Consider the following 22,567-nt stretch of genomic DNA (forward strand, 5'->3'; position numbering starts at 1 on the left):
TCTGACATAGCAGTGGTTTTGTTGCTGTTCTTGTGTACATTGTGGGCTTCCATACTTGCCTGGCTCTTGAACAGTTTCTTTTTTGCCTGCTTCCAAATCAGATAGCATAGTTGCCTTCAACACTTTATCATTTCTACAAAATGAATAGGTTGTTAATTAAAAAAAGAATCCTGGCAATTACAGTATTTTTTAAAGGACATGTCAGAGGCTCATTGGTTTGACTTTTCTCTGTATTTCTACTTCCCAGGTATACTCTAGCGACCCATCTGGCTATCTTCTTGCTGGTCACGGAAGACATGTCAGGAAATGTGACTCAGTATGACGAGGCAAATAGCTGCCTTAAGTTACTATTGAACCTCTTTTGTGCTGCTCTGGGTTTTAGTCATGAAGGGTATTGATGGCTTAGTTAAGAATATCAGTTAAACACATGCACCCCCTTTCCCTTGGTCAAGTTTTTCTGTGAAAGTGCAGAGACCAAGGGGGAGTTCCAAGGTAGGAAAACCTGTGTTAAAATCACAGTTCTTAGTAGGAAAGGGTGGGAATGCCCTTTTCACCTTCCTTTTTGAGTTCCTGAGGCTGCCCAGAGGAAACTCTTCCTTTTGAAAGTTAAGTTTGCCCCTGTTGGTACTGGAACTGAAATAGAAAACAGACAACTGACCTGTTTCTGCAGGAGCGCTTTCCCTGCCTTTTGTGCTTTAGGTCATGCATAAACCCTTGGACTGTAAGCCTGACAGCTTCCAAAACACTGCAGGAATGTTCATGAGACCGCATGGGGGTGAAAAGCAAGTGGCAGTGCTAACTTTGTTTGAAAAGGGGAAACAAAAATGATGATTACAAATATGATGTGATTGGCAAATAGACAAACATTTTGCTTACTCAGAAACAAAGGTTGCTGCAAGAGGCAAAGGGCAAAACTGTCAGGACGGCATAGCTGTGATCTGTCCCAGTCAGAGACGAGTAGTGTTTCCCGGCAGAAATGAGGAGACCCGTCACACCGAAGGCGGTAGCAGGGAGGTTGTATCTAGATTTGTCATGCTGACGTGTAACAAATTATTTGCATTTTTTTTCAGCAATTCATGGAAAAAAGCCGCTGCTTTTCTTTAACAATTTCAGCCTTACGTGCCTGTCCCTACTGCTGAGCTGAAAACACAAACCCAGCTGTTGCTGTGCATGCCAGTTTTCCTAGTTTTCCTTTAGCCTTGTATGTTTTGTGCTTCCTTTTTAAAATATTTACACCACATCCTGTTTTCTTGAAGTCAGTAGATATAAATATTTCTTCCATTGTTAAAACAAATACAAATAATCTTGCATATCTTTTACAGTTTTGATGTTTTAGTTCCATTTTCAGCTGATGTAGAGAATTTGTCATCCGGAGCAGCTTTCCCCATGCACAGGGTGTGGCTCTTCAGACTTAAACTGTACAGTCCCGTTGCTGCTTGCTTCTGTTGAATCAGCCATACTAATTTGAGCCAAACTATTTGCCTTTGCAGCTCTTCCTTCCACATTTAGAATGAAGCATATTTGTAGAGCTGGAATAAATACAATTTATCCAGTGAGCTCCTGGCTGGAGGGTGTTGATATACGGTTACAGCACTCTCTTTAGCACTAAAGATTTGAGAGGAACTGAATTCTTTTAGTAATTTTTCAGGTGTTTACAAAACCTCCATGGTGTTAGTCTCAATTTTTTTAGCACCTTTTTTTCCTCTGGAGGTTGGAGGACAAATATCTTGTGCATAAAGGTTCATGTATATCATTCCTTTTTTTAACTGTAACTTCATCATAAAGGACAATTATTAACTACCTGTTGAATTCTGTTTATAAAAGATTCGTTATTACTCATGTTTATTCTGGTGGGAATGTATCTTCTGCTTGTTAGATTCAGAAGTGGAAGTGGGAGTTGGTGTAAATTACATTTTTAGGCGTGTGTGATGGTAATGGGAAAGGGATTTCTGTGTCAAACACAATTTGTATATTCTAGTGCAGCAGCTTGATCTGACTGAAGAAGTATTTCTTTGGAAAGACCAAACTTCTGTGGTTATAAATGTTTGTCAGAAATATAAACCTGTTTTAAAAGGTAAATATGATGGGTGTATGTGACATTAAAACACTGAGGACAGTAGACAGCAAGGGATCAGGAAATGGATTTTTCAAATAGATGTGTTTCTCTCCCTTCCTTTTCAACACCCTGTTTTCACATTTTGACTTGTATTTTTGCCCATTCCTGTGAGTTCGTGCTTCATATTTTCTGCTTGTAAACATTTTTGTGCTTTCAGCTGTGTGCTTTTGAAGTGCTTCTACCATTAATGGTCTTTCAATGGTCTGTTAGTAACGCCACTTCCGTGACATAGGGCATATTTAATAATTGGTACCTCTGTTAGAAAACTCTTTGTGTTTTTCGAAAAACTTCATCCATTCAGTGTGTCGTGGTTTAACCCGGCTGGCAACTAAGCACCATGCAGCTGCTCGCTCATTTCCCCCTCCCTCAGTGGGATGGGGGAGAGAATCAGGAAGGAAAAAAAAGTTAGAGCTGTGGGCTGAGATAAAGACAGTTTAATAAGAGAAAATAATAATAATAGTAATAATGAGAATGGTAAGAGAATATACAGAATATACAAAATGAATGATGCACAATGCAATTGCTCACCACCCGCTGACCGATGCCCAGCCCGTCCCGAGCCGCGATCAGTCCCTAAGCCGCGATCACTCTCCCCGCAACCGACCGACCAACTAACCCTCCTGAGCATGACGTGATATGGTATGGAATAGCTCGTTGGTCAGTTTGGGTTAGCTGTCCAAGCTGTGTTCCCTCCCAGCTTGTTATGCACCTGGCTGAGCCAGGAGAAGCTCAAAAAGTCCTTGAGTAGTCTGAGCACTACTTGGCAACAACTAAAACATGCGTTATCAACATTCTTGTAGTACTAAATCCAAAACACAGCACTATGCTAGCTACTATGAAGAAAATTAACTCTATCCCAACCAAAACCAGGACAGTTCAGTGTCCCCAGATTTCTTCAATTGCGGTGGTGGATTTTTATGAGAAAAGACTGCTTTTTTTTGTAAAAAGCAATTCAAGTTTTGAAACATTGGATCATTGAGCCTCTTGCATACTTGTTTGGGTTTCTTGCAATTGAAGCCAATTACAATTTAATTCTCCTGGTGCTGCCGCTTGAATTATGTTGTCCTTTGATCTTCAGTCTCATGGTGAGCACAGCCTTTTTGAGCCCATCAGGAAGCAGTGGTGCCCAGAGTCTCAGAAAGCTATGGTGAGAATGCATGTGAATGGATTCTGTTGAAACAAACACACAATGATGCTGTGGTGACCCTACTAAAAAAGAAAATGTAATGTTGACTTCCAGTTTTTCCCTATTCCCTTGTATTCCTGCTTGTAATTCTAAGCCATTAGAAGTATTTTTAAAGGACTAAGTACAAGTCCAATCCAGTCCTATCCAAATATGCACTACTCTGCTGTGTATAGTGACATATTTTGAACAAAAGGAGTGCAACAAGAGGACCTGATAGCGGTCTGATTTGTCAGAGGAGCCCCAATCAGTCACTTTTTGTTCTAAATAAAGGGAAGGCAGTGGAGTTACCAGCAGAACATAGGCAATGTTTGGCTAGGAAAGGGTGTTGTATTTAGAAATAAACAGGGTTTAGCTCATTTTAAACATGTTAATTGAAACATCCAGAGTTAACAAGATAACATTTTTCTACAGTGTTCCTAAAGCAGTTTTTCAAAACATATTTAACTTTTCTATGTAGGGGAAAAAAAGAATTCAAGGAAGCGTGAAACTCCTTTGATCTAAGCCTTTGTAGTGTTGGCTATAATGATAAACCCTACAAAACTTGCTTGTAGAGCTCTGTATATGCCTTCCATAAAAAAAAAAAAAAACAAAACAGATTTAAAATAGATTTTTTTTTTTTTTTTTCCCTGTGGACAAGCAAATCACATTCATCTTGTTATTTTAAAAGAGCATTATCTGTGGTAATTAAAGCCACAGACTGGAGAGAGATGTTCTGATTGAACTTTACTGCAAGGCCACTGGTGGAAAGCATGCATTCTAAGTACTCGTATAGAGCTTTTGTGGGTGTAAACTAGGAACTGGCGAGATCTGAACCTCAGAGATGACCTAATGGCTGTAATTTTTAGAAAGCTCTCGACACTACTGAAAATCAGATCTCATTTCGGTGCTTAACCTCTTCAAGGTGTTTAAAGCTTTTCACGTTTTCAACTTCATACGTAGAAGCTCACAGCATTAGGACTACCAAGAGAGTTGTTAGTCGAATGAATGACTATATATTTGACTATGTTTGCTATGGTACACTTATATGCAGTTTTGCTAATACCATCTTCATTTGAAGGGCATTTTGGGAAATATTTTGAAGGACAGAACAGTTCTTTTAGCATCAAGTGCAGCAAAACAAAGAATGGGTAAGACCAGAGTGTAGAGAAGCAGCGTTTGTCGTGCACTAGTTTGGCAAACCAAATTTTGACCCCTAACTTACTGGAATGACTGACATGCTATCCATATGCCCAAGTTCTACTGCTAATGAAACTCTAAAAGAAAAAAAATCAGTAAGTGTTCACAGATTTTTTTTTGTTTAAATTTCTAAACTGTTTGAATCCTGCTCAAAGCTCTAAAAAATTGCTATATGATCTAAGTACAGATATTCTTTGGAGCAGAATTGTGTGATTTACAAGTTAGACTACAATGGACCTGCAGCATGCAGAATCCCATGCAAATGATTAATCATTTCAGCCATCCCTTAATAGTTTTTGCACACTAAGCAAGTAAAAAACTTTTATCATTAATATACGCATATACATTAATTCTGTAGGACTGTTTATTTTAGCATCTGTTTGCACCTTGGGAGCTGTTCCTTTGACTTTATTGTGATAAAGGCCTAGAAAAATAACCATTAAATTGTACTTTTAGGAAAATAGAAGATTTCCATGAACTTGGTTTTAAAAATACTTACCTCACCTCATAATGTGTGGTTGTTTGGGATTGGTAAGTTCTAGCAGATCTTTATTCCTTCTTGAATACATACTTTTCAATATTTTTTTTTTTTCTTCTTATATATTTTATGTGTAGCCAGTCTGGACCAATTGTAGGGAGGAGGACTTTGGTGTTCACTGCTGGAATATAGCAAGCATCTCTGTAAATCTTCCTCATACTTGCATTTATCTGGCTCCCAGTTACAAGTGTAGTTCAGTATCTTTTACAGTAAGGCGAAGTCACAGAGATCGGGTACCCAGTGTGTGAGCTCAGCCTGAGCTCCAGGATGGAGGTGCCATTGCTCCACCTCCAGCAGTTTATCTGATCACTGGTACTCATGATTACTCCTGTGTATTCTTGCCTAGGGAAACTGTGCATACATGAGCATGTGGGAAAGCACCTATGGAAATGAATACCTTTGTTAAAGTTCTTTATTCCCCTTCCCAATAGCAATCTTACAAAAGATTTTAAGATGCATTTCTAAGGGTACTGCTGTCCTCTTTTGTGCACAGATCTGACCCTTCCTTTGTAGAATTGCTCTGCAGACAAGAAAGGGTGCTGCTGCACGCAGTTACATCCCTGTGTATTTCCCAGAGTCTGACATAAGACCTGTCATTTCTCTCCTCTCTTACTCTCAGCTCAGATGTTAGACTGGATGGGTTAAGGAGGCTTTGAGTCAGAACAGGGAGATTAATTTTAGGCTCTGCTAAACCACAGCATTGGACTCTAACGTGCTCGAAACAGCACTGCAAGGGCACTGGGGGGCATGATGACCCAGCGATGGGTGGGCAGAGCTCATGGAAATGGCACCCAGTTTGGGGGCTTTGGGCGTCAACTTGTGCCTCACAGAGCATCTCTGCCTGTGTCCAGCAGTGCTACTGGGGCGAGTGTCCTGAAAGCTTTCTCACAGCTTTTCCTCTAGTGGAGGGCTTGGGTTGGTTGCTGGATTCCTGAAATCTGTGGGAATGATGAATGCTCTAATTAGGAGAGAGAGTTATTAAGTCGAGAGGAATAAATCCCACGTTAGCAAAACTTCTCTTAAATTTATACAGCTTTTTGAATTTACTGCCTCTTTGGTTAACTAGAAGCAGCGGTTTCAAGTACAGCTGAAAACATCTCTCGTCAATGAGAGCCAATAGTCACTGCAGCGGTAAGGTAACAACAGAAGGATTTTGGTGATGGCTGGGGTCCTTTGGCTGCATAACACAGTGACAAATGCTGGATGCTGCCTGTGGCACTGGAGTGAGGATCGTGCTGTAGGGGCATCGGCTGTTCCCCCTGGGTTAGCTGCCATGACAACTGCGCTGCTGGGGAAAGCCCTGTGTGGGTGTTCTTGCAGAGAGCTGAGGGTCATTGATATTCTGAGTGTTTCTCAGGATACTGCAGGCAGTAGAGACCCCTTCCTGTGGTTCTGCCAACGTTTACTATTATCACAGTGGGTAAAAGACACAAATGCTGTTGACGGGTATCTGGGAAGGAAAAGAAGCTAGTTTCCCTAAAAGCAGATTTTTGGTTTACCTCTTTAATTACATGGTTTTACCCAATCATTCTGACTTTCTTAGCTTCTACATAGCTTTTATTCCCAGATCCCATACAGGTGTGCAATGTTAAAAAGAATAGGAAAACAATTATACAGTAAAATTTTAATCTGTTTACATTTAAAAAATAGCTTGCTACCTGCAAATGCTTTTTTTTCTTACCAGGGAGTTAGAAAGAGTTCAGTGGGATTTCTTGTGGCATTTTTTATTTTAATGGTTTTTAAAGCAGTCGCTTGCTCCTTCACAAGCTGACTTCTATTGACTTGAGGAATGAGATTTTTTCAAGGTCTTTAGTTTTGTGTTTTTAAAGAACATCTAAAACATTTTTCTTTCTGATATTCCCATCCTTCTTGAAATACATTGTAGCATCATTACTGGGACAGTTAAGAACAGACAGAGCTGAAAAGGGCATGGGAGGACTATTTCTTGTTTTCTTGAATATGGAATACCTTTTAATAAAAGGGGGAATTATGTTGTTTTTTTTTAACAGGACATTAAAACATGGAAATTAAATGTCTCTGAGCATAAAAAATGAATTTGTAGATGCAGTCATTTTAACTTGACAGATTTCCCCATGAGTAATTAATGTAAGCATACAAGAAGCTTTGATATTTGAGTAGTGTTTATAGCTGGTCTTGTCAAAGACATCAGCATGCATGTGTAATTACAGGCAAAAATACAGGTGTTAAATGTAAGAGAAGGTTGTTTTGGAGGTGAGAGGCAGTCATATTTTACATTCTTGACCCTGAGGCTTCTTGCACTACTGGCAGAGCCAAAGTACTTGAGAACTGGAGTGTTTCTGTCATTGTAAAAGAACACTATGGTATCACTGTGAAAAGGAAAGCACAAACTTATTAACTGTTGCTGACTAACTGAAGATTCAGTATTTGAAAGTACTGCATTTTTTTTATTTTGCTTTGTATATTTTGCTGTCAAGGTGACATGCTTGCAGGACTTCTTTGGAGATGATGATGTCTTCATTGCATGTGGGCCTGAGAAGTACCGATATGCTCAGGATGACTTCGTGTTGGATCACAGCGGTAAGACTGTACCTCCTAAACCCACTGAAATAGTCAACTTCATTGAGAACTCTTCCCCTCTCCCCTTCCCTGCCCCATTCAATCCTCAAGGGTCGTGTGATTTAGGAAAATATACATGGGGATTTATTTTCCTATGGATTAAAAAGTTTTTCCAAACCATCATCTGGATTCTGTAAGTCTGTTAAAAATGCACTAACAAACCTGATCTGTGTTCTTGGAAAACAGACCCTGTCCCTAAAGTTACATGGGAAACAGCACTGAATTTTAAAAGGTTCAGTTGTGGATCTAATGACATTTTTTAAAAATCTCATATGTAACCATGCTCATTTCAGGTCTTGAATTGCCCTGCTAGGCAATTCACACATTCCAGTCTTGTCTGCTATAAACCAAGTGTTGAGCCTGTTTATATCATGAGGTTACAGGGGGTGTTGGGTGGAGAAGGAGGTGAGACAAACTGGGACTTTGTGCCCATGCTGTCTGCCATTGACAGATCACAAATTTAACTTGTTTACGAAAGTTGTTTTTCTGTAAAGAGAACATTTATAATGTAAGTTCAAGGAAGAAGCTCTCTTCTCTACCAGGGAGGTTTAGAAATGGCTTAGAATATCGAATAATGTGTATGTGGGGTTTTTTTTCAGTGTTCATAGAATTATTCAATAGTTTGGGTTGGAAGTGACCGTTAAAGGTCATCTAGTCCAACCCCCTGCAATGGGCAGGGACATCTTCAGCTAGATCAGGTTGCTCAGAGCCCCGTCCAGCCTGATCTTAAATATTTCCCAGGAGGGGGCATCTGCCACCTCTCCGGGCAACCTGTTCCAGTGTTTCACCACCCTCATCATAAAAAAATTTGTCCTTATATGTAGTCTGAATCTACCCTTTTTTAGTTTAAAACCACTACCCTTTGTCCTATCTTAACAGGTGTTTTTTCTGTCTCTATATAAATCAATCTGTGGTAAAGAAAATTTGCCCTGGCAATAATCACCAGATTATGTGAGAGCTTCAGGTCATGAAAGGGGGTGTGAGTGTGTGTCTGTGGTTGCCTCGCTCTCAGGTAACTGAAAGCAAAAGCACCTGCTGTTTTTCTAATTTTTACAAATCTCATTAATTTCATTACAAAATCTTCAGTTACATCAAGTACAGGTATATATCTAACCACTGGTCCATACATTTGGATGGATGGAGGATTCAGCTGGCTCCCATTCTGTTGTTACTGCCAGCATGCTACTTTTCCAGAACTGTCTGATTATGTTGATTCAGCTAGTGTGAAGGTGACAAGAAGGGTATTTTTTAACATTGCTTTAGACTAGCTAAGATATGATTTTATTATGCAGGAATGGAAGAGCATGGTTGTATTAACTCACACTGCAAATCCTAGTCTGGGCAAAATCATCATTTCCCTTGCAGATTTTAAGGCCGTAAGTTTGCTTTTCCCATTACACCATGCACAGACTAATTGGGCTCATTTCCTTTCTGAGAACCCAGTGATGGAGGGGGTTTCTTCTCCCTTTATCTCTTCAGCTTTGGTGGTCCCTGTGTCCTCTAATAACTCTGGAGGTCTTAATGGAGAAAACCAGGTTAGGTAGAGAGTGGAACATGACTTGACTGGCAGGGCATGCAGCTCTACATAGTATTTTTAATGGCAACATGGCATCGTAGTGATGGCATTGACATTATAGTGATGGGGACAAAATTAGGGGGGAAATGTATATGATTCCATTGGGAATGATTTGCAGTGGATGCTAACTGTAGGAATTTAAACGTTTCCAAATGTTTCCAAAATGTCAATGTATGTATGCCTATTGATTCCTTTCCCACTTAGGTTGTCCTTTATTTAGTGATATATAGCTGATGGTAAATGGCAGTAGTCTATTGTCTTTTGGAAACAAGAGACACTTTTCTCCTCTTTAAAAATTGGTCAGGACATCAGTTTCTTGCCAATGAAAGTAAACGGGGCTTGCTGTGCAGTTGGTCCGTATGAAGCTGCTGTTACAGCATGCAGAATTTTTATCAGAACTTATCAGAAGAGCCTTGGCACTAGCTGACTTCTTTACTCTTTCAGCTGTGTGCAGGTGCAAACTTGAATTATAGTAATAATCCAGCTTCAAAACATGAAGAAATATTACACACAGAATGTTACATAAAGCATTTGAGTAGCTCAAATATGTTTGTGTGGTGTGTAGGTTGAAGTTCTGAGCTGCTTTTATAAATCTGTTTCATTCAGGTGGTCAAGCATGTTTAGAAAATACTGATATTCATTTTCTGGATAGTAAATAGCAACAGTAGTGTTTGGAGGAAGCCTGTACATTGAACTGTTGTCAAAAGTCTATCTGCTTGCTTTGTAGAATGCCGTGTCATGAAGTCATCTTATTCACGATCATCTGGCATAAGGCATACTGGGTCCAAAAGTCCAGGACCTTCGCGCCGAAGCAAATCACCTGCCTCAGGTACTACTTCTAGGAAAGAGAAAACCATGTAAAATATGTGAAATTTAGAATTTGTTTAATGGGGTGAAAAAACCGTTGGCTCTGTCTGAAATAGAAGTGCCATGCCTTCTTTCCTGAGGGGAAAAAATGTTTTTTCAGTTTGTCTCATAAATTTAATACTAATTTAATATAAAATTTGCATTTATTTTTGAATCCTGAGAAGAAATGTGGTTTCTATTTTTTAATTAACAGGCACAAAAAGTTTTAGTTTATGAGCATTGGAATAATTTGTGCTAATTGTACACTTGGGATAGCACTTGATTTTCTTGAAGACTTAACTACAGGGTTGTTACGTGGTTAAATTCATGTTCATTGAAGTAGAGTATACCCTTCCTTAAGTGTTTTGAATTTGAAAGCTTTCTCCTATATAAGCTCAATGTTGTCAGAAATACTGGATTTTGCTGTTTCAAGTAATTTTAGGAGATGTTCTGGAATATTATAGCCCATTAACAGAGAAGGTTTTTTTTCTTCTTATTGTGCTTCTTGTAATTTCAAAGAAACATTGTGTTCATTGTGGTTTTGCCAGCAGTTTGGCTGAACACCATACGTTCTAGCTATTGAGTCTTTCATGCAAATAAATAGAAGGGAGAAACTTCGTTTTTTTTCTTGTTTTTACCTCTGCATTTAATTTCTAAATACAATAAAACTCAATTAATTTTTCCCCCTCATACCTAGAGAAGTAGCCCTGAAATTAAACACTGAATATGTAAATACACGATGCTTTGCTTTGAATGTAACTATACATGTAAGCTCCTGTGCGTGTATTCAAGCTGCAACATGTTCTGTATTCTCATTTCCATATCAATATTTGTTTTGCTTAATTGATGCTGGTTTAAATAATTTTATGTCTTTGGGTTCTTTCAAAGTGGAATATTTATCATCTGTTTATAAAGGTTGAATATTTAACTGAAAAGCTTCAAAGAAGAATCGCAGTAACAACAGAGAAAAATGTAACATGAAGGGCAAGTTTCACAACTGATCTACATTTCATGCAATCCTGTTAACTCCAGTGAAATCGCATGGGATATCTATGAACAGTGAATTTTATGCAAAGTATTTAGAAATCAGTGCTGCTGTTTCTACTTGGACACCCGTTTGGTTAGGTTAATTTGAAAAATTTGTCCAAAGTGTCTGGCGTTTATCCTTCTATTTACTTGCTATTTTTTCTCATGTAGTCTTTACTTATCTTTATTTACCCTTCTTCCTTTCGTGCATGTTCAGAGCTGTTTAATAACTTCTTTCCTTAATGTCTTTTTCCTTTGTGTCAAATATATGAGTACAGTAAAGAGGGGTGGCCACTACTCCAGTGCTTATTCTTCAGCAAAATCCCCAGGTGAGCCATTACTATTATGGCTGTATATCACTAGTGTGTCTCCTCCCTCTCCATTTACCTGTATTCTTTTTGCTGTATTTGTGAATATGTTCAAGCTTGAAATGCACGTTTTGCATTCAGTGAACCAGAGACATAATGGGTGTAGGTTTTTTGTTGAACTGGATTGTTTGAGTGAAATAATATAAAAGATGCTGCATAGTTGTTGGACATCTGCTGTTGGTGTCGAAGTTAAGTTTGTAAAAGTATAATTTGACTACCAGTAGAGGAGCATTCTGAGGAGCAATACATTTGTATTTGTGTTCTAAAGCATATTATAATAGAAAATTTTAGCCAGCACAAAAAGACAGGGGTAAGAGTTGCTGAAAAAAGCAGTACAAACCCATGTGTCATAGTTTTTCATTTTATTTGCAGTTTCTTACCTTTCTTTGTTTTCTTGTGCTATTTCAGGCTAAGTTCTAGAACACCGAGAAACCTCTTTGAACCTTCAGTTCAAAGTGAAGGTATCTCTAAAACAAGTACCATACATTTTGACTAGCAAATATATTGAGACTTTGAGCCATGCTAGAAGTTAACAATTTAAAAGGTATTAGTAGGTTTTTCAGTTTTCAACATTCAAATATGCTAAAGAATTGTAGCCTCATAGGTACTACTTAAAGAATGACAGAGAAGAAAAATTTTTTTCTGTATATTCAGGCTGCTATACATGTTGAAAGAAACCTCAAAAGAACTTATACTTAGAAAATAGATAAGAAATGTAAGTTTTGCATATACATTAAATAATCAGGAAATCAATAGCAGTGGACACGTTTGTGCCAAAAATGAATGCAGATCACTTGTGTGCTTTTTGAGTTGAAAAAAAAAATAAAAAATACTGCTGTCTGAAACAGCAATGTTGGGGTTTAACCCCAGCTGGCAACTAAGCACCACATGGCTGCCCACTCACTTAACTCCCCAGTGGGATGGGGGAAGAGAATTGAAAGGGTAAAAGTGAGAAAACTCATGGGTTGAGATAAGAACAGTTTAAGAATTTAAATAAAATAATAATAATAATAACTTGTAAGGAAAAGGAAAATAACAGAGAGAGTACCTGGAGTACTGCGTCCAGTTCTGGAGCCCTCAGCACAAGAAGGACATGGAATTGTTGGAGCGGGTCCAGAGGAGGGCTACAAAAATGATCCAAGGGCTGGAGCACCTCTCCTATGAGGACAGGCTAAGAGAGTTGGGCTTGTTCAGCCTGGAGAAGAGAAGGCTGCGGGGAGACCTGATTGCGGCCTTTTAGTACCTAAAAGGGGCCTATAGGAAAGATGGGGAAAAGCCTTTCAGTAGGGCCAGCTGTGACAGGACAAGGGGTAATGGTTTTAAACTAAACCAGGGTAGGTTTAGACTAGACATAAGGAAGAAATTCTTTACCATGAGGGTGGTGAAACACTGGAATGGGTTGCCCAGAGAGGTAGTGGAGGCCCCATCCCTGGAAACATTCAAGGACAGGTTGGGTGGATGAGGCTCTGAGCAACCTGATCTAGGTAGCGGTGTCCCTGCTTACTGCAGGGGGGTTGGACTAGATGACCCCAACCTTCCCCCTAGTTTTATTGCTGAGCATGACGTCAGGTGGTATGGAATATCCCTCTGGTCAGTTGAGGTCAACTGTCCCAGCTGTGTCTCCTCCCAACTTTTTGTGTACCCTCAGCCTACTTGCTGGTGGGACAGTGTGAGGAGCAGAAAAGGCCTTGACTCTGTGTAAGCACTGCTCAGCAATAACAAAAACATCCCTGTATTATCAACACTGTTTCCAACAAAAATCTAAAACATAGCCCCGTACAAGCTACTATGAAGAAAATTAACTCTGTCCCAGCCCAAACCAGCACAAGTGGTTGGCTGACTCCCTATAGATGCACAATTTTTACATCTACACAGGGCCAATTCCAGCTTTTACTGTTGTTGCAGTTTTGCACCAACTCACATACAGTGGATCTCAGAAGACATTGGCAAAGCTATATCTTTTAGATAGGCTCCTTAGCAGAATGTACCATGTGTTGTAGAATCATAGAAGGACAAAAGTTGGAAGGGACCTCTGGACATCATCTAGTCACACCCCTGGCTCGGAACACCTCCCTTGTCCAACAAGCATATCTAAGATATTAGAAAAGAGCTAGAGTGCTGTCAGTGTAGGCTGGGATGTTTTTCATTAGATAGTTATGAGAGGGAAGAAGATTATGTTAACCAGCCAATTTCACAGGTACAGTTTAGTGGTTCTGTTGATGCTTAAAAGGATGGTAGTAACTTAGAGACAGATAAGGTTGTCTTATAGTAGAGGCCTCAATGGTCATGTTCAGGAAATAGTGACCTTTCTGTGAGCTGTGTAAAAAGAATTTGTGAATAATAAAAAAAAAAATTCCTCCTATAGTAATAGTTAGTCATTTGGAAGCAAATTCTTCTACTAAAGTATCTCATTTTTGGTCATGAACTTTACAGCTCAGTATTTTTTCTAATGGCTAGAGCAAATTGTGTATGCGAGAAGCAGAAAACAGTAAGATAGCATTCACTAGCCCTTTCCATCATCATACTTGCAAATTATTTGTAAAGTAAGGATGCATTGATATGCTAGGTTTCAAGGTTACCTAAAACAAAGTGATGAAAAGAAGTCTGCAGGAAGGATGTATACTCCTGAAATACTTTCAGGCTCTTAAAAAGACGCTTAAATAATTTGCCTATTGTTCTTACAGGCAACCTTTGTTAAAGTCAAGACAAAAATAACCTAAACATGCTGCATACATTTAGTAGAAAAGACTAAGTTCTTAGTCCTGTAATAGATCTGGGAATGTAAATCCAAGTTATCAGACTTCAAGATAGGCTTACTCTGTAGCTAGATGGTAATTAGTTATACCTTAACATCACAAATCAGAGAAGGAGATTTTTGTGAAAAACAGGGATTTGTGGAAGTTGCAGTGCAGTCAGCTTGGCCTACTGGCAGATGGGCTGCCCAGGTTGTAAAAATAGTACATGGAAGGCATCTTCAACGCTTGGAGAATGTTAGGGTACCATGTTAATAGACAATTGTAAAATAAATCCAGTAGCGCTGGTTAAGAAGTGATGCATAACCCATGACAGACCTCTGAATGCATAAAGGATACGTGCAGGTGTAACTGTTTCTTACTTTGAGGCTAAGTTTCTATTTGCCAGGGTTGCTTTTTTCTTTTTGAAAAAATAATTCTTCACCGTGAATCAGCTATGAAACCTTTTTATCTCTTAAAATTCTACCTAGCGTTTTCCTCTCCCAGGAAAAATGAGGTTCAACTAGAGAGGGAATAATGTTGCATCATATAATGTTGTATCATATTTGGGTGTAATGAACAGTGTGCTATTCTGTCCGCATAATGAAATTAATCTAAGTTATATTCAGGCCACCAGAGATATAACAGATCAGGGCTCTCTGGAAAACTGGACTTAAAATGAATGAACTCTTGAAGTCAAGAGGGAGGATATTGTATGTTTTCACAGACACTTAAACTTCTTGGAAGTTCAGAAATAACCTTCTAGCTTTTACCTTGTTGGTGGTTTTTTCCCTCTAAATCGGTATTTTTCTGAACTACTCCTCAAGTTCCTTATCATCTAAACAGCTCATACTTCTTGTTTGTTTGTTTTTCTTGGAAAAAAACATCTTGTGTTCTGTGAAACATTCTACCTAGAAAGTAAGGTTAAGGTGTTGATCCAAAAAGAAGAATGGAGGGTCAAATGTCTTTATGAACACTTTCTCCATATTTTACTGTGTACTATCACAATAAGTGATATAACTTAAAGAGGCTGTGGCTATTATTTGCCCAAAGATGGCAAAGTAAAGAATAGGCCTTTTTAATCTCTAGAATGGCAATGCAATATTCGTGTGTCTTCTTGATCCCATATCCAGCCACATGAATTTTGGGGGTGCAGTGGTGTAGCATGCAAGCATATTATTCCTAATTTATTCCTAAATGCTGAGGAGTCTGTTTTGGTCTTTGTATGCAGACTTGAGTGATAATGTGTCAGAGAGGTATGTTATGTTTAAAAGCAAGTTAGGGTTTTTGACTCTTATTCATCTTTTCTTTCATTTGTTTGCTTTTATTGTTTTGGCCAGTTAATGGAACCCCAAGCAGTCAATTATCTACCCCAAAATCTACAAAATCCTCCAGTTCTTCACCAACAAGCCCAGGCAGCTTTCGTGGACTCAAGGTAAGTGCAAGAACCATAAAAAGTCCTATATTCCGTTATTCATTGAATGATTTATTACAGTAATGCTGAAGAAGAAAAAAAATAGAGTTATAATTCTATAGGGTAGCCTTGCTAGCATGATTTTTGACTTGAAGTGGAGAAGAGATCTGAAGTAAGATTTTTGCATTTTGTCTTTGGTTGTCAGGATGGAACTCTCGGCTTAGGAAAGGTAGAGGGTGATGGTGGCTTGAATATGCCAATTTGCCCTCCAATTTTTCCATTGTTTCATGGACTGCAGAACCCCCCAAGTAATTCATATTCCCTCAGCCTATATAAATGTCATATCCTCTTTTGGATACCGTATAGTCTTATAGCATTCCCCAGAATTTCATCCGAAACCCTCTTCTTTATCCATGGCACACAGTTTCACCCCTTAATGCAGTCTCCTGCCTGAAAGCGTGTGAGGGGTTCCTTTGGGAGCAGCCTGATGTCTGGCAGATTTTTCTCTGTGTTACACCAAGAGAATTCTATCCCTCTCCCACTTAAAAATCGGTAGCCTTTACAGTTCTTGGAAGCTGCTCTGTGCCTTTCACTCAGTAAAATAAAAGGAACCGTCTGGAGCACAGTTGAGCATCTTAGTGCTGATTTGTGCAGCTGTCCTTTCAAGGAGAGTTTTCTTCTGAAATCATCAATCGCAGCCTTTCTGGAAGTGCACTGGATGGTTCGCACTGATTATTCTGATCAAGTAATAGCTCCCATTGGTGAACACAACAGTTGTGAAGAGGCTGCATAATTCTGTGGAAAACTGTTTTCTCAATTAAGAGTCTGGCTAAAGGACGTGATTTGAATAGTATTTAGATTTGAGGTTTGACATGCTAATTGTTACTGAGTCTTTGTCTGTTTTGCAAGGAGTACACCACTGATTTCTGCCAGGCTCCTGTGATAATTCTGAGAGAAGATTTTGATTTATTTGTTTAATTCTAATGGGGTTTTTTAGTTCTTTGGTTCATTGGGGCAATTTAGTGTTGATCTCTGCCTTTATGTTGTTGAGCTGTACTATCCCACAGCTTCTCTTTGTCCAAAGCAACATAGATTGGCCTTTCCCCTATAAAGCATTTTCAAGAGCAGTAGTAGTTCTGACATTGAAAATTAGAACTGTGTGTCTTAAAATTTGTCTGGACAGCTCTGCTGTAGAATTTACAGTAGAGGACACCAAAACCATTGGACTTGAGGCTCTCAGCTGGTCTGCACTATATTTAACAAATGCCCTTCTGTCTTTGTTTAATGAAATTACAAGTTTAGAAACTAGATAATTTGGTTTGCTTTTTCCCATGCTGTCCTGTCTGCTTTTAGCCGATTAAAGCTCCATTAAGATAGAGATAATTCTGATAGTAACAAGCAATTTTCAGTAAAGTGGACATGTCCTCTTTCCCCTTCACCGTCAATTTCTCTGAAGTAGGCTGTTGTACTTTTTCATTTTGGAATTTAATTGATGCTGGATACTAATGTGTTTTTGTGTCAAATAATTCATCTCTATACGACCAAAGAAAAAAGCAAAACCAAATTAATCATCTCAGACCTGACGTGTTACTGAAGTAGTGAGTACCTCTTATTTTATCCCATGAGGATGCATCTGTTCAGTAGGAGGATCCCAGCTGTGCTCCTGAAACTAAAGATAGGGAAAGTTATCTGATGAATCTCAGGATAAATTCCAAAAGGATCAAGCGCACTGTGCAATGACCTTTGTTTCTTGATTATATTCTAGTAGTAATGACTGTTTTGGTGAAGTATCAATATAAAAGCAGTAACAGGGAGGCATGGTTTTATGCAAAGCCAGATTCTTTTAAGAAACCCATTATTATTTTTGTAGGATGATCTTGGCCAGTCTGATGAGGTCCTGAAAACAGGGACCAATTTCATTATTTTGAGATTACTGCTTTTTCTTATTATTAAATAATTCCTTGTTGCTAAGACTGCATCGCTGCACAGACAAGTAGTCTGACTTCCTGCACTTGTGTAAAGAGAGTGCCATGACTACAGCTGAATGAAAATGTAGATATAAATACCATGGCAGACAGTGAAAGAATAAAGTATATTCCTGAGGTTTTGGCTTTGGAAATGCAATATTTTGGCTGCTTTTCTGTGTAGAAGTCATATATGTTTGTTTTTGTACAGCATGAAAGAACAACACTTCTATCATTTTGTAGGAGCTTGGGGCAGCAGGAAAAGGGAACAAATCAGGGCTGATGCTTCTGTTTCCTGTAAAGAGCAGACCACTGGAGCACCTGCACGTGAACCATACTTTAAAAACTCTATTGTCTGGAAAGTCAGAGCAAAATAAAGTATTTGACTATAGGTTAGATACTGACTAAGGTCTTTGAAGTTTGACTTATCGACGTAGAGCTTAAGTGATAATGCTAGTAATGAAGGCAGTAAACTTGCAAAAGATTGCAATAGCAATTTTTCAATGTCTCAGACATTGAGCCTTGTGTGATGTTCTCTGAGTGCTGCTTTTCCTTTAAAGTGAAGTCTCTCTGGTCCCCAAGGATTCCTCCTGCTTCACAACACTTTATAAGCAGAAGTGGTACGCTCAGGCACAGAAAACTCCTTGCAGGAAACATTCCTCGTGAACAGCTTATCTTTGAAGAGAAGGGCTTTACTTCTGTTCTTTTTAGCTCTTCCAACCAAAGTGCCCTTGTGCTATTGGTTGCTCAGTACATACAGTAAGCCAGTTTGCTGTCCAACAGCCCAATCTTGCAGAAGTGTTTCAAAAAAATGGTACTGGAGGCCAAGATTATATTGAAGTAAGGAATTTATGCTATGGCTTAAGAACAGTAAAAAAATAGATACCCAGATATGCAGTGCTGTTAGGGGTACTTTGATTCTTCACTCTTCTTCTGTTGCTATGAACACTTTATACCAAAAAAAATCATCCAGTGACTACATTAAATATGAGATTTTGGAAAGTGGTGTCGTAACTTCCTTATGCTTACTTGGATGTGTTATCTCTTGAAGTTAAGTACCACAAAGTCTCGTCATCTTTTTAGAAGAAAATAATATTGTACAAATAAAGAAGCTTTACAGTTGAGGCCTTTTGAGAACCCCAGTTATGCTAAATAGCATTGTGTTTGAATTTGTCTCAGTATTACTTTTTCAATTGACCAAACGAGCAAAGTGAAAGGGCATTAAAGCCTGATCCAACAAATAACTTAAGTACTTGCTTAATTTTAAGCTATTGAGTAGTCCCTTTTACTTCAATGAGGATGTTAATGTACTTAAAGTTAAACATGTGCTTAAATGATTTGCAGGACTAGTCCCTGTCTTCATCAAGGTTTTAATCTCTTCAGTTTTGTACACATGTGCTTCTATTAGCAGTTACATGTTAAGAATATTTACATGCAATTATCCAACCTAGTGACACAGGTGCAATAGCTGTTCTTAGAGGAATTCTTTAGCTGCTGCCTTTGGTGAATTTACAATTCAACATCTTTATTGCGCTTAGTGTCAAGTCCATTCACCATTGTCATCAGTTCGCTAAATGCTTCACATAATGTGATGCAATTCAAAATCTCTTTAGAAAAAAAAGATAAATCTTTACGCGGTTCTTCAGTGTTTCTAGAGCAGTGCAACAACCATGACATTATAACTATATATGTATATATATATGCCATACCATGTACGCTCAAATTAATGGTAGCAAAATTACTACATTCTAATTAACTATTGTGTTGTTACATGTAGCTTCTCAGTATAGTTGGATTACTAGCAGTGTTTTAGGTATTGCTTAAAAAATATGAAATTTCTATCTTACAGATTATGTTACTATTAAGCGTTATAATAGTAAATACTAACAACATCTCATTGGAAATACTGATTATATAAATAACACTTTATTTATATTTGGAATCTCTTTTAGTCCTTTCTTACTCTGCAGACTTTCAGGATGAATTACAGTGATGCTATAAAAGTGTCCCTAGATTTCAGAGAATACTTCTGCAAACAGTTAATTCACAATTTCACTAAAATATTCATAGTCTACAATTAGATTTGTCACCAGTTTCAATGTTTTCATAAAGATAGAGAAAGCTTCGTTGAGAATTATCAAGGAGTTTTCCTGAAGGCTTGAGTGTCAAGCTGCTGCTTTCTCATTCCCAAATCACTGACTGATGCCAGATTTTAAGGGAATCTTGGGCCAGTCCCTCCCTGCTACTTATACATCACCTTACATTTGCATGTCCATTTCAATTCATTGGTTTTTGTTTGATTTTTTTTTTCTTTTTGTGCTTTCGATTTCTTATCATTAACTTAGAAGTAGAAAACCTGACACGTGATATCTGGCAGGATGCAGCTGTCTGGCACGTTATACATTGGATACTTCAGATGGTAAAAAAAAAAATCCTACAGTACAAAGTATAAAATGAGGGGTTGGATATTAGTGGAGGTGAAAGGAAGAATGCTAAATACCTGTTCCTTAGTTATAATGTTGAGGTGTAATAAGCACATTGGGTACTAAAGTAGGTGTGTGAAACTTGCGGATATGACAGATCTAATGTGAGTGTTTCTCACAAAACCTGTTGTGTTCAAGACATGTTGATAAACCTGGTGTCTTAAATCACAGTTAGTCTGTATAAAAGAATATAAAATGTAGAGAAATGTGTTTAGATGTTTTCGTGAACCTGGAAAAATTGTTATTCCACAGAAAATAGTTCAGCATGTGAAGTAAACAAAACAGTTGGGCAGGTTTTTTTCAGCTCAGTACCTTTTGTAACTTTTTACAGCATCTTTAATTAAACTGTAAAGTGATATGCAACTAGTTTTGAGAACTGTCTGTTCTCAGTATCTCTAATGACTATGTTGTATTGTGTATTTGGCTCTGGATGTGCTGTTGAAATACAGATTATCCGTGGGGAGACAACTTGAGGGAAATAAAAGCAGTAATTGTTGTATTCTGTGTTGTACAATGTTTAAATGCAACAGGAGTGACTGTTGGCCTAAGGTGTCCTTGGCCAGTAGTGTCCACACTCTGTTGTATTCAAAGCCATTGCTGCTCTAAATTATTCTGTGAGCTTTTAAAAACAAAGAATCAAATTCTTCCTTAGGTCTGAGTTTTCTACTACTTGCATGTGTATGTGAGAGGGTGGTTTTAAGACCTGTGCACTCTGAATTTGTCATGTGTAAGGGGGGACCAGTATTAGAAGAGAGCCATAGTGCTGTGTGGACTAGAATACAGGAGGAGGAATTGTTGCAAAACCTAATCTGTGGCGTGATTGTAGATGCCATCCATATTCGCTAGTGTAGTATTAAAGCAACAAGCATCCTTTTCTTCTTGTTACTTCAGGAATGGCTAGTGAAGCTTTCAGTTCTACGTGCACATCCAGAATTTTTACTTCATCTTCAAAATACCTGCAGCTATTGGGATACCAACAGTACAAGATACTGTAAATATTACATGTCACTGGGTAGTTAAATGATTAGAAAATTAATTTAACTATTAAAATCACTTTATTCTCTGTCACTTAGTGTTGATTCCTCCCTCCTTCCCACCATGTCTGGCTAGTCAAGCACCTTGCAGACATCTTAAGAGTTCATTTCTACTGTACTCTGACACAGTATGGAAGGACGAGACTGATTTTGCTGCTGAGGAACTGAGACACAGACCTACAGCACCCAAATTACAGGCAATCTCTGTTGCAGAGTGAGTTCAGCCTCACGTCTAGAGCCATGGGGCAAATTAGTGGCAGAGCTAAGGTTAAACCTGTCGTTCCAGATTCTGATCTAGCACCTCAACCACAACAGCAGTGGTAGATTTTTTTTTTTTTTTACTTTTCGTATTCCTTTTAGCTTTATGTCCTGTTGCTCTTTGCTTCCTTCTTGTAAATACTGTGGTAAGAAGGAATGTGCCCAGTCATCCTCTGACCTGATTACAAGGATGAAGGAAATTGTAAATGTGGGCTAGATATTCCCATGTATTGTCACTCATTGAAAACCCAAAATAGATTACTAATATTTTTGACTGATGACTAATACTTTGCAGTGATCTGTTCTGTTATCTCCACTTCATGCTTTAAGAAAATGTGACTGACTGGTTAAGAGACTGACTCGTGATTTTGCACAAATGTCATTTAACCCAAATGTCCTTGTTCCTGATCCTTGTTAAATAAATAGATAACTCTGAAAGACAGCACCATTAACCTAGTCTGGTTTCAAGTTATTAGCAAGGAGCAGAGTAGTAGCTGCCTGGTTGCTGTTTGATGCTACTTCTATGCCAAATGCTAGTAAACATCATTGGTTTAGATGCTCTGCAAAATTAAGTTGTACAGCTTCTAGTTACTGTACCTTTAGCTGATTTGGCAGCTCAGCTGCCACTAGAAACTTAAGCATTCATTAGCATTTCATGAGCCTTTAGACAATATCCTATCTGTCAGTTCAGTTCTTTCATTGACAATAGCGTTAATGATTTAAAATATTCAGCAGTGTAACCAGACAATGTCAGCTAAAACGGTAAATGCTGCATTTGCATTCCTGGTGTCATGCAAAGCCATTTCAACAGACACTGAGCTTAAGGCAGAGAAGCATTTTAATCCTTTGTGTGGTGAGTGGTGAGAACTACTATAATAGCCCATGAAGAAAACAAGATATGGAACTTCACAGAACAGCAAGAAATGTTATGTAGAGGAGGGGGAATGATCTAAAATGTATTTTCATTTCATAGACCATCCCTATACTGAACTGTAATGGGAGAACTTATAAAACAGTGGTGCATAGAACACATACAGGACATTTTACTATTTATGGCATTCGTTCCTATGCCTCTACCCCTTTTTAAAATAAAAACTGATTGTTGTGTATGTCCCTGGGCTATGACTCTAAGCAGAATTCTGAAGATTCAGACCGAGTGCAAATTAAGTTGTTAGTGCAGCAAAAGTAGTTTTGCTCATCCTTCAAAATCATTTAGATATTTGGTTTTTACACAGTGCCACAGTTACTAAAA

General features: G+C 38.4%; 1 protein-coding gene across 1 annotated transcript in view; it reads left to right on the forward strand.

Annotated features, from left to right (window-relative positions):
- The window catches only part of DCLK2 (doublecortin like kinase 2), a gene marked incomplete at its 5' end in the record, with an annotated part of 92,923 nt that overhangs the window by 41,410 nt on the left and 28,946 nt on the right, over nt 1-22,567 (forward strand). Inside the window, 4 exons of the mRNA XM_009643663.2 lie at nt 7,473-7,575; nt 9,918-10,019; nt 11,341-11,391; nt 15,503-15,597. Of these exons, the coding sequence (XP_009641958.1) occupies nt 7,473-7,575; nt 9,918-10,019; nt 11,341-11,391; nt 15,503-15,597 (351 nt within the window). The remainder of the gene's footprint in view (nt 1-7,472; nt 7,576-9,917; nt 10,020-11,340; nt 11,392-15,502; nt 15,598-22,567) is intronic.

Source organism: Egretta garzetta, unplaced genomic scaffold (assembly GCF_000687185.1).
Source record: "Egretta garzetta isolate BGI_Z169 unplaced genomic scaffold, ASM68718v1 scaffold258, whole genome shotgun sequence".
Classification (NCBI taxonomy): domain Eukaryota; kingdom Metazoa; phylum Chordata; class Aves; order Pelecaniformes; family Ardeidae; genus Egretta; species Egretta garzetta.